The 12991-nt window shown below is 38.5% G+C and overlaps 2 protein-coding genes across 2 annotated transcripts in view; one reads left to right on the forward strand and one right to left on the reverse strand.

Annotated features, from left to right (window-relative positions):
* Positions 1 to 1140: 1140 nt before the first annotated feature.
* On the forward strand, positions 1141 to 11892 carry LOC121316833 (galactosylgalactosylxylosylprotein 3-beta-glucuronosyltransferase 2-like). The gene is given in 4 exon segments (XM_041252072.1): positions 1141 to 2696; positions 6568 to 6712; positions 9666 to 9814; positions 10868 to 11892. Coding segments are annotated over 4 exon segments (930 nt in total). The 5' UTR covers positions 1141 to 2147; the 3' UTR covers positions 10955 to 11892.
* Positions 11893 to 11990: 98 nt separating this feature from the next.
* Positions 11991 to 12991, reverse strand: part of LOC121316832 (stromal membrane-associated protein 1-like) — a 66567-nt gene continuing 65566 nt past the window's right edge. Inside the window, exon 10 of the mRNA XM_041252071.1 lies at positions 11991 to 12450. Within this exon, the coding sequence (XP_041108005.1) occupies positions 12316 to 12450 (135 nt within the window). The 3' untranslated portion in view covers positions 11991 to 12315. The remainder of the gene's footprint in view (positions 12451 to 12991) is intronic.

Here is a 12991-nt window from a genome sequence, read left to right on the forward strand (position 1 = left end):
GACTGGGCAGGCCAGGTCATTAGATTGAGTTGTCCATCACTTTCCTTCTTCACCAGGTAGTTCTTGTACAACTTTGAGGTGTGTTTCAGTTCATTATTTTGCTGAAGAATGATGGTCTGCCCAACTAGCCATAATCCTAATGGAATGGCATGCCTCTGAAGTATGCTATGATAGCCATGATGGTTGAGCTTGCCACGGACTTGGTAAAGATCATCAACTCTGTCACCAGCAAAGCAACCCCAGACCATGACACTGCGCTCACCCTCTCTGCGTCTTACAAATACTCGGCGGTTGGACCCAAATATTTCAAATTTTGACTCATCGGTCCATAAGACTGACTTCCACTCCTCAAACGGCCAGTTTGTGTGTTTTTTGGCCCAGGCAAGTCTCTTCCTCTTAATCTGCACTCTTAATGTTTTTTTTGCAGCAATTCTCCCAGTTAGGCCAGCTTTATGCAATCTCCTCTGAACAGTTGATGTTGAAACATCTGTACTTCCAGTAGCATTTAGCTGAGCTTGTATTTCAGGGGCAGTTAATCACTTGTTCTCTGATTTTGAGGTCACCCTTGGCCTGCCTGACCTTGTTCGGTCCTCGTGAGTGTCAGTTTCTTCAAATCGTTTGATATTCTTGGCCACCGCAGTTACAGACACTTGCAAAGTTCTTGCGATTTGATTGACCTTCATTTTTAAAGTAATTACAATTACTTTTTTCTTTGCTTAACTGAGTATATTTTGCCATTTTCTGCTCCCTTACACAGGAATGACAAACTTATATATATATATAATTGTACTCTCTGTCAGATGGATGCAGATTTTGTTTAGAAACATTATTTACATGATTTAATATACTTATAAATACTCACTATTCTGTAATCTATATTCTTCGTTGATCAATGTGAAAAACGCATTCCTAAAATCATATTGGATTCCAATATACGTTATTGTTATTATTTGTTTCTTAGCAGACGTCCTTACCCAGGGCGACTTACAGTTGTATAGAAAAAATATATACATATTAAGAATTACAGTACAATTACATTTTAAATTATAAATGTCCCCTCCCCCTTCTTTTCTTCTCCCTCTCTCTCCCTCTCTGTAGAGTGCGCTGCTGGTGAAACCAGCACCGAAGCTTTTCTCTCAGATCTTTGTAGACACTGACGTTTTTTTTCAGGGCACAGCAAAACAAATCTTCAACACCGTTATTCCTCCTCTCTCTCTCTCAGTCTCCAGTCAGTTCTATTGATGCTCGCCTCGTTCGGGGGTTGAGAGCAAGCTGCTTAGAGATTTGCAGGAAACTATATTGCAACATCATTTTGAGGACAACGCTTCACCAAATAACAAGGAGCAACTAACGTAAAGGATATATATTCTGAAGAAAAAAAAAAAAAAAAACAAAAAACTATATATTTCTCACAAGCTAAACATATTCTATTATACTTTTAAAGTCTGCCCATGTCTCTTGGCGTATTATATTGTGAATAATGAAGACCCGTGATTACACTTTGTACCGTGCTATGCTGCCTACAGTGTTGAACTCACCTGTTAGTGTCACTTTGTTTTGGCTTTGACACATCATTGTCTTTCTTGATTGAAAAACAAACAAACAAGCAAAAAACTACATTTCGGAGCAGTTCCACAGATAGAGGACAATTGTGTGAAGATATGGAAAACATACGAGGTATGTTTTACTGAAGCGAGCGTGTTTGAAAACTTTGCAAAGGATGGGCACGAAAACGTGAATGGGGCGACCACCACGTTAACCACAGCCGAATATGTGCATTCACATTCGGAGGGGGATCTACTGTTGAGCTAAATACTGTAGAGTTGGCTACACAAAGACATGCTCGCTTAAATAATTTATGGTGCACGGATTTCTCCCTTTTCGTTTAGAATACTGTAATAACTAAACTGTTTTTTTTGTCAAGGGTGTTAATTAATGGACATGTTTGTCCGAATATTAAGCAGTGTGAGGTGCAATAATAATAATAATAATAATAATAATAATAATAATAATAATAATAATAATAATAATAATGATAATGCACTGTACAGCAATAATTAGCAAAACAGCGCTGGTGTAGTGGATTTCTTTTTTAATATTTGAGAATTTATAAACCCAAGTCGAATTTTTTGTTGATCAGATGCACCATGAAATCTCTGTTTTACAGTCGGTTCTTCATTCTTCTGCCTTGGGTTCTGATAGTAATTATAATGATAGACATTGACACCAAGAGATCCTCATCCAGGAGTCCAGCGCATCCCTATTTCTCAAGACTGGGGAATTCCCAGCGACTGGGTAGAGCACCCCACAATGGCAATAATAATCACTCGTCTTTGCCAACTATCTATGCCATAACCCCTACATACAGTCGGGCGGTACAGAAAGCGGAGCTCACCCGCTTGGCTAACACTTTCCGCCAGGTACCCCGTTTCCATTGGATTGTGGTGGAGGATTCTAACATGCGAACGGAGCTCGTGTCGCGCTTCTTAGAGCGCTCGGGGGTCCCTTACACACACCTGCATGTGCTGACCCCCAGGAGGTATAAGCGAGCTGGGTTACCGAGGGCCACCGAACAAAGGAACGCGGGGCTCGGCTGGCTCCGCCAGCACCGTTCCCCTCGGGACTTCGGGGTCGTCTTCTTTGCAGATGATGACAACACTTACAGCCTGGAGCTCTTCTTTTGAAGACTTAATGAAGCACACCCTCACACATTCCCCCACTATATATATATATATATATATATATATATATATATATATATATATATATATATATATATATATATATATATATATATATATACTATGTTTGATATTTCTCTGTTACATAGACAATGTTACATAGTTTGTTATTTCTAACAGAAAGTTAGTCATATTATGCTATTAATGGATATATGTTTTGGACGTTTCGCTTTCATTATTATTGTAAAATATGAATTCCTTCAGCAAACTAAACATTTATTTTTATTTTTAAAGTGACACTCACTTTTTTCATGGTTTCACTTTTTTTCAAAGAGGAAGGAGAAAATCGTATAAAATACTATTATTATTATTAGAGAGAGAGAGAGAGAGAGAGAGAGAGAGAGAGAGAGAGAGAGAGAGAGAGAGAGAGAGAGAGACGGCCATATAAGTTAATAGATGGATGGATAAAGACGACAAGCAATTTGCAAGGATGGGTGAAGACTAGGCTATTGAACAGGTTACAAAACAAGTCAAGCTGGAAGTGCTTGCAATATAGTCAACTGTATCATCCACACAAAACCATTTCATCATTCTAAACGTGTGATTGACTTTACACAGATAATCGCCTTGTTTTATGCAAGTATTGTCTTGAAAATAATAAGTAACCTGTCCCACAAGTACAGTCGAACAAATGTTGTTCATTAACTTCCAATGCCTTGGTGGCATCCTTTATTATTTATTTGCATCCCCAAAAATGTGTTTCATATTCCATACTTGTAGGATAATGGCTTGTTTAATATAAACGTGCATAATGCACTTTTTATGGGGTCTTTGATCAAAACAGGTGTAGTTCATCCATTTTAACTGTTCTCCTATATGGGGGGGGGGGGCACTTTGCATTTCAGTGACTTCAAGTTTTTCTGATGTTGGAAACCGCTTTTACAATTTCAGCAGCCATAGTGTTGACTTCGTTGGCTTTATCTTTTAAAAGACTATTAACGTTTTAGTTTATAATACTATGCACTTAAAGAAATTGAATTTTAATGTAATCTTTTTCTTCGCTCAGAATGTGGTGTCAGGTATTGTAGTGGGTATGAATGTAGTTAGAGCAATCTCGTTGTTTTATTTTTAATTAATATCTGGAAACCAGAGGTCTCTAATGATATACATACACCATATTGAGTGCATATAAATGATTTCAGTAAATAACAAGCGATGAAAAGACTAAATCCCAGAGGTAATAATCAACAGCTGCAGTTATTTTGAAAGTTTTTCATTAGTATCACCATTAGGATGGCAGTAGCAGTTTTTTTCCCCCTAGCTCAATTCTGATAGAATATTCAGGCCTGCTTTAATTTTGACGTATTAAATCCTGTTTATGACTGCATTTATACATTATATAAATATATCACCAAGTACTATAGATCTTACTTCTATTTTAAGAAATATCGTACATCTAAATGCTAAATCCATTGCATTTATTTATTATTCAAGAAAAACAATATAGATAGATAGATAGATAGATAGATAGATAGACAGGCTTCATATGTAAAGTAATATCCACATTTATACCATACATTAGAAAAATATTTAAATAAGCACTAATAAGCATGGATACCTACAGACTTTCTATACGTTTTTAAATAACTGTCTTCCTATAGTAATACTTTTAGAGTTCGATCATCCTGAAATAGGAAAAATATATACTAATCACAGCAAAGAGGATTTCTATTTATTTTTTTATTGCAGATATGTGTTCAGTCAATATGTTGTGGTTAGGCGATTATCATACTCATCATATCTAGAAAAGATTGTGACCTCTGTCTTTCTAGATTCATTATCTGTTTTCTATATTTCTCATCAGCATATTGTTGAATGCCTGTTGAACAGCCTGATCTACCATACTTGATTGTAGCCTATTGATTTTTTTCTCCTCACTGAAGTGAGTATAGTATTTTTCATGCAAAAAATGAAACAAAAACAAAACATAACAGTAAGGGCTCTCATCTGTTCATTTCCACAAAGCAATATGTAGCACATTTCGTACTGTACACATTACACCCTCAACCAGGAGGTACAAACTAGCCTACTGGCAGTGCACTGTGCCAAACTACTGTTTGGTTAATGTAAGGTTTATATTGTTTATATTGTTCTTTTTATAGCCTTTCTATGGGGAATATCACAGATAGATTGCATGTAGACATATTTATTCCTCACAAACCTGAAAAAGAAGAAGATATCTGTTTCAGTTTAGATGGCAGTGAAACTAATGCTGCTGCTTTTTAGAGCACTACAAAAGAGCTGTTTTGTGTACCAAGGTTATGAAACTACATGTGTGAGTCTCTTTGGTGTTTGTGTGTATCTTTATAAATATATAAAATCCCATGTCAGACCCTATTTAAATGATGTACACAGTCGTGGCTTCTATCTACTTCAGAACAATACATTGCAAAGGTTATTTTACACACTTCTTAATTTAAACATGGATATGATTTTTGACAGGCTGTGTTTTTATTTCTGATGCTTTCATCTGATCACAAAAAAAAAAAACAAGTAAAAAAAAACCAACATCCGAATAGCGTAGTCCTTAGCTTTGCATCTCAACAATATCAGTATCGAAATGTGCCAGCTAATCCAGAGAGAAATATATACCCTGGTACCATCACAGGATTGTTTTCACCCCAACATACCCTTAGCCTTAACCTTCTCTCTTACCTTCAATATTTAGATATGCCCTTATCTTAATTGTATTCTAACCACATCTATGCACCACAGCCCACTAATTTAAAAAAAAGACAAAACAATATGTACTTTACACAAACCCTAACCACATACAAACGCCTCCACTGACTGCGATAACCCATTAAAGGAGCATTGAAGTTGTTTAAGCCTTTTAGATGAACCAGTCCTAAATCACACCTCACGTTTTGATTGGGAGCCCTAAGGTTCAATCCAGTACTGAAGGAGACACAGCCTAGAGGGAAATGGAAATGGAGAATTCTGCCTGGAGCAGCCTGGCATCTGCTTGGTCAGAACAAAAAGGGAACGGCAAGCTCTTTCACCTCCTGGTTCCATAGTTCTGCTGCGGGAGACACGTTACATTAAGCCTTTACATGCAGAATGCTTCAGAGGCATAACCCTGTATAGATGCAGTCAGGGGAACAGCCAGTGACAATAGATACCATGTGAATAAAATCATTTGTGGAGCTAGAATACCAAATAGCTAAGTTTGAATCAATTTTGGAAACGTTTAAAAATTTAATGATTTCAAATATTAACAGCTTACAGCTTGGAGATATAGTGCCAGTAAACAAGCTTTCAAGGGATATATTTAAAATAATATGACAGGCCAGTTGCAGTTATGCAACTTTTCACAGCTGAATTAGGTACTGTATTATTTCACAAAACTGCCAACTTTTTAGTAGCTGTGGTATTTGATTTGATGTCATTACAAATATTATTCTAAAATCAATACAGTATGTTACACAGAATTATATTACATAGAACCTGACACAGGAAGGTAGTATAAATCTACAAAAAGAAATGACAAAATAAAAACAGACGCATTACTCAATGTTGACTTTATTTATTTATTTTTATTAAACTTATGGAAGCTATGTGGTTTTTGTATATTGCTAATCAAAGTATCGATAATTTTCAATTTAAGACCCTTGCCTCATTTATGGTATTTGGCCACCTGGTGGCACTGTGTCAGGTACCACAGTTACAATATTTTATTTGCACATCATGAATACAGTCGTGCAGTATTAGGTTGATTGAATATTCTCAACCAGAAAGACTTGTATTACAATTCAGTACAATTAACAAAAAATTTTATAAGAAAACATGATTTGTAACACAATCGTCCTTCTTGCTGTGGTTACAGATGCGCTCAACACGGAAGGTGTCAGTGTGGCCAGTGGGTCTGGTGGGGGGACGTTGGTATGAGCGCCCCCTTGTGGAAAAAGGCAGAGTGGTGGGCTGGTACACAGGCTGGAGAGCAGATAGGCCCTTTGCCATTGACATGGCAGGTAGGTCACTGTCGATGTTATCTCACACCTGTCACATTCATGAAATTATTGTTTCTTTTCATGAAAATCTAAACAGTAACATCAGCACAAAAAAAAAAAAAAAAAAAAAAAATGTTGCAGCACATGTAACCCGACTAGGTAATATTGCATTAATAATGGAAATGTCCACAACAGAGGACCAAGATGACAGAGTATTTTGTGTGGAAGTGTCTGTAAATGGACAGAACTTCCATTGGGCACATCTTTAAACCTGAGATGACAAATGGGCTGCTTTTTCCCACCAGTGTTAATGCCATATAGCCTCCTGAGATTTGAAGTACAGAAAGAAGCAATATGTCCAGCTTTCCTTTTAGTAATCAGCAGAATCAGCATGTTTGGTATTAATGCATAAAGTATTTTAAACAGTTTGATTGACTGTGTAATTATATTGTATATAGGGTGACTATACTGTGGATCAGCCACAGGGCCTTTTATGCCCCATTAATGGCTTTATAATTACCCCTAATAGCCCATGAGAATTATTGCTAAAATTCTGGGAGCCATTAAACATGTTTTTTTCTTTCACATTGTGTTCATTTATGTTGATAATTGCACTCTATAAATGCATACAATTTGTATTCAGTTGTTTTTGGTTCACCTCAGATTGCTTTTAGACTTAATTTGAAACATAAACCCATCTCATATTGTTAATATCTGTATTAGGAAAATACAATTACCATTCTGTACCTTTTTTGAAGTTATAATGCACAACATTCTTAATGTATTATTATTATTACTATTATTATTAATTGTTTATTTAGCAGACGCCTTTATCCAAGGTGACTTGCAGAGACTAGGGTGTGTGAACTATGCATCAGCTGCAGAGTCACTTATGTTTCACTCCAAAGATGGAGCACTAGGTTAAGTGACTCGCTCAAGGTCACACAGTGAGTCAGTGGCTGAGCTGGGATTTGAACCGGGGATCTCCAGGTTAAAAGCCGTTTTCTTTAATCACCGGACCAATTTTGCATAATAAAAATACATATGGCAAGCTTTCAAAACTTGCCCTTACCATTACCACAGACCAAGGATACCTGGAAGGCAGCCATTACTAAATATTGTTAATCAACCTATAATGACAATTTTGTGTTACTTGCTCAGATGGCTTATTTCAGTACATGGCTATTCTATTTTAATACGGAAGCAGCATGTGTAAACTGGTTGAAATGTTATAAACTGAAGAAAAATAAATTAGATGGAGATAACAATTAATCTTTCTTTAGTTTACAGCAGCTCTTTCCTATTTTGGATTCTGAAATATACAGTTTTAAGTCTGAACACTCAATTATCTTTAAAAAAAAAACACAAGTATTTTAGAAAAGAAAGTGCATAAATATTTATCTTTATCTTTTGAACTAGAGCTTTTCAAACACTATATAAAGCTGGCAGAACAACACCCGAGTTTCAGTGAATCCAGCACAAGCTCGTTTCTTTTAAATGTTTTTAATAAAGGCTTGAAGACTGAGCATCAGTTGAAGGCATTTTTTTTGCACTGCGTGGGGTCTGTGCAAGTTCATAATGTACTTGCAATGTGAAACTTAAAAACAGACGCACTTCCTTCACCCCTGCTGCTTTTTCTGTGATCAATGGAAGTTTAATAATGTGTGCTGCCAATGAGCTCCATATGGGATATGGGGGGTGCGGGGCACCACTGAAGCATTTCAATATTTTTTTTAATATGTTTTGCTGCAACAACCTTGAAACGGTTCTCGGATTTTAAAGAGCAGCCACTGGACTTATAGTTTTGCTGTGGTTTGGAGTGTTCCAGTGCTAGCTTTGTGGTCTCATTAGTTGCAAATAGTACTCTAATTCAGAGAAAGAGGTAATACATAATGCGCTACAACCTGTACTCATCTCCACTATTTCTTCTTGCTGGAGTGATTTTCTTCTGTACCTGTAATACTTGCATGGCCTAGTATTTATTTATTTATTTTTTGGTCTTTAAATTGTACTATCTATTCTATAAGGGAAAAGACAGTAAAAGTGTTGAAGATTGGTAATATCACATCATAACTCCTTTTAGGAAGTGGTAACACCAATTGATTCAGCTTATATACTGTATTTTTGTACAGTATATGGGTACTATAACAATAATAAGTATAATGATGATATATGGTTGCTTGTTGAGTAAGAAATGATCCATTCAGACAATAAATTGCTGTAAAGAGTGCCTTCTTTGTCCCAGTAGGGGTCCTGTCTGCCCTATTTACACCCAGAACTAAATAAACTCCCCGGCTTCCAACGGTTTGTGAAGCCCAGACTGAGGGAATAACACTTTGCATCGGTTAGATCAATCACTGAGACATAAATTCAATACTCTTATGTTCTCCTTTTTCTTGCGATCCTTGCTGACAATATAAGCCACTGTTGAAAAGTAGGCTGTCCTGCTGGGATTCTGGTATATGACTTCAATTGTTTTGGAGGAAGCAGAATAAATATGTACCTTCTGTCTTATTAAATAATCAATGAGATCAACAGCAGTGTTACACAGTAATAATCCAATTCTGAAAAGTACTGGTAAATTTGAAACAGGTAATCAAACATCTCATTACAACAATATAAACTTTTGGTGCAAATTGTTTCCACAGAGAAATACAGTGCATCCTGTAGGCTCCTAACTTTTCTGTCCTACCAGCTACAGAACATTGCTTTTCCTCTTGAATAGATACAATAAATTGCAAACCCATTAAGCAAATTTACAGTCGACATAAAACAATGCAACAGTAAAAATATAATTAATTTATGTTACCACCAGAGGGATGTTTGCAGTGTTGTGTGTGCAAAGATTGTGCACATCACTTTATGGTCAAAACAATGCAGTCAGGATTTCAACTGATATTATTTTTATTATGAAAAAAAAAAAGTTGCTGTGCTTTTTGGTATTTCTACAATTTTCTTTTGTTTTTTTCTAAAGGGTTTTCAGTGAATATTCAAGTTATTCTGGCAAATCCCAAAGCTGTGTTCAAACGCCGGGGATCCCAACCAGGAATGCAGGAATCTGATTTCCTAAAGCAGATAACAAAAGTGGAGGAACTTGAACCCAAAGCACAGAATTGTACCAAGGTACTGGATCCAATTCTAATAAAATGTAGGTACAGCTATGGCCAAAAGTTTTGCATCACCCTATATATATATAGAATAAACTAATTTAGCTTCATGAAGTCTAATGAAAACTGTTGAATAATGTTACGTTAACATATTGAATTACATATCGCTTTAAAGTTTTACATTTACTTAACAAAAAACTGGGACATGAAATACTGTACTACTATTATAGCTTCCAGTAGTCAATTTGATTACATGTTAAATAAAATATCTAAATTAGGTAGACACACACATCATATATAATGCAAACCAAAAATTCTAGGTGATGTAAAACTTTTGGCCATAGCTGCAAAACAAATCAGAGCCATGTTGTGGTGGATTTAGCTAAGAATGTAAAGGAATATTGAATAATATTTTGAGCAGCAGTTTATATTCGCTACTTGGAATGCCAGCACAATTCAATTTCATTTATTGAATACTTCTTGAATATTAAATGAGAGAACTCACACTGCGAGCACAAGTTAAACCAATTAAAATAAAATGACATTCCAACACAAACACTGTGCTTGTGAAAATTGTCAAGGAGTTCAAAGCTGTACCATGTCATACTGGAAAAATGCAGATAGGGGGGAGGTTCCATTTATATTCAGCCACTTATGAACCATATATTTAATTTACTTATTTACTGAATGTCTGTTTTTGAAAGCCATGAGTGCAACACACACATCCTGAAAAAGGCTAAGGGAGCAGAGAATGCACTTACTTTTTTGCAGTAGCATTCCCCCATCATCACCCATCAACCTTCATTGACAACAAGCAATAACTCTGTAGGGTTATAGGAACGATACATTGATTTATAAAAAAAAAAAAAAAAAAAAAAAAAAAGTTTTTCAAACACCCACTCACAGCCACCCAACCAGCCTCAATCCATTTTACACCTTTACTGATGTGAAGTTGTAACCCAACGTTAATATGAAACACACATAAAAGCAAATAAAAAGCTAATAACACATTTTTACAGTTTTCCTTTTCGAATAGCTAACAAGATCTTTTTTTTTTTTCTTTGTCAAGGTCCTCGTTTGGCACACTCGAACTGAAAAAGTGAACCTAGGGAATGAGCCGAAACATCACCAGGACACCATTCAGATTGAGGTTTAATAAAAGGTAGTATTACAAAAGGCACACAGGGAGGGCTGGAACACAAAATGCTTATCACAGCTGATCTTCCAGGCTTTCTTCAGTCTGTCTCCATGAAACAGGACCAGGTACTCATGTGATGGACCTTTATCCGATCTCGATGGAATATCAGATGACTTGGGAACCAAATACAATGTGTTTTTGTCTCCACCTGCATGCTTTTGTATTCTTCTTCTAAGCTCTATTTAACACTGTCTTCTGATATGGATCAGTTCAGTCCTGTGAATGAAGTCTGACATTTATACATTTTCAGAAGCCATTTAAAATGGGTATGGGATAGGCCTTTTTGGGGGATTTCCTGTCACCTTCTGTAGCTTGTCCACTAGAAAATGAAATGTCAGATGCCTTACAGAAAAGTGGTTTGACACCAGAAGGTCAACAATTCAGAGAACCTGGATTATTCTAGAAAGCTGGCAATGTTTGGCAGTATTTTCTGTATTCAAAACAATAAATCAGTCATTAGACAAAAGGATCACACAATAGTTCATGGCTATTATCTGTTTAATGCACAGGAAAAAAAAAAAAAAAAAAAAAACACATACACACATATTACCATCTGTACTAGGCACCATTATAATGTAAACACATATAGTAATAAACCTGGAGGAAACTGCAATACAATTACTGACCCTAACTACATTTGTAGGAACTCTGCATTCTATACAATTACATATTTTTTGCACCAAATTTAGTATTTTACTAACCCTATGGAGGTCTGAAAATCACAGCCTTTATAAGTTTTATTTTAAATGAGTTACAATGTTGTATCATCCAGGTTTATTTTCTGCTTACTAACTGCGCTTTTCTGTAACACGCACAATAAACATCACAGCGAAATGGATGACTTTTCAACTGAAGAGATAGTATGTGTAACAAAACAATCTTTACTGATTCATTTATATATTTCTATTGATGTTAACATACATATGTTCATACAATATCTTCTACAGAATTTTGGGGCCATTGGAGGTTATATAGGATTATTTGTAGGGAGGGGTTCACAAACATGATAGCCATATCGCTTTGTCACTTAAATACTATTATTCACTATAGATTTGGTAATGATATATTAGACACTGTGTAATTGGTCCAGCAGCCTTTCACTGATATGCTTTAAGAGAATGGGTTTGTGATGTGAAAATGGACAAGCTGCCAGTTTGTATACTTAACCAGCGAGTTACTCAATCAATATACACGCACCAGACTGAGTGGACTAACTCCATAATATTAACAATTTGAAACAAGAAAATCGTACATTGATAAAGTAAAATAGTCTGTATTCAGCAGAGCAAGGAATTCCAGGTACAGCAGATTCTGCCATTTCATTTCCACAGCTGAGTACTGAGAGTCTGGCCTGAGGTGCTTCCTGTCCAGTTTCCCATTGTGTTTGCAGGCTGCCCAAAGCCCATCATGGGACTGGGACCAACCAGATTCATTCCAGCCATCTGCTGATTCATCTACAAACAAAACAAAGAGAAGACACGTTATTTGCAGACTTCATGGGGGGGGGGGGGGGGGGGGGGGGGGGGGGGGGGGGGGGGGGGGGGGGGGGGGGGGTGTGGGGGGGGGGGGGGGGGGGGGGTGGGGGGGGGGGGTGGGGGGGGGGGGGGGGGGGGGGGGGGGGGGGGGAGGGGTGGGGGGGGGGGGGGGGGGGGGGTGGGGGGGGGGGGGGGGGGGGGGGGGGGGGGGGGGGGGGGGGGGGGGGGGGGGGGGGGGGGGGGGGGGGGGGGGGGGGGGGGGGGGGTGGGGGGGGGGGGGGGGGGGGGGGGGGGGGGGGGGGGGGGGGGGGGGGGGGGGGGGGGGGGGGGGGGGGGGGGGGGGGGGGGGGGGGGGGGGGGGGGGGGGGGGGGGGGGGGGGGGGGGGGGGGGGGGGGGGGGGGGGGGGGGGGGGGGGGGGGGGGGGGGGGGGGGGGGGGGGGGGGGGGGGGGGGGGGGGGGGGGGGGGGGGGGGGGGGGGGTGGGGGGGGGGGGGGGGGGGGGGGGGGGGGGGGGGGGGGG

This window comes from Polyodon spathula, chromosome 6, assembly GCF_017654505.1.
Source record: "Polyodon spathula isolate WHYD16114869_AA chromosome 6, ASM1765450v1, whole genome shotgun sequence".
Classification (NCBI taxonomy): domain Eukaryota; kingdom Metazoa; phylum Chordata; class Actinopteri; order Acipenseriformes; family Polyodontidae; genus Polyodon; species Polyodon spathula.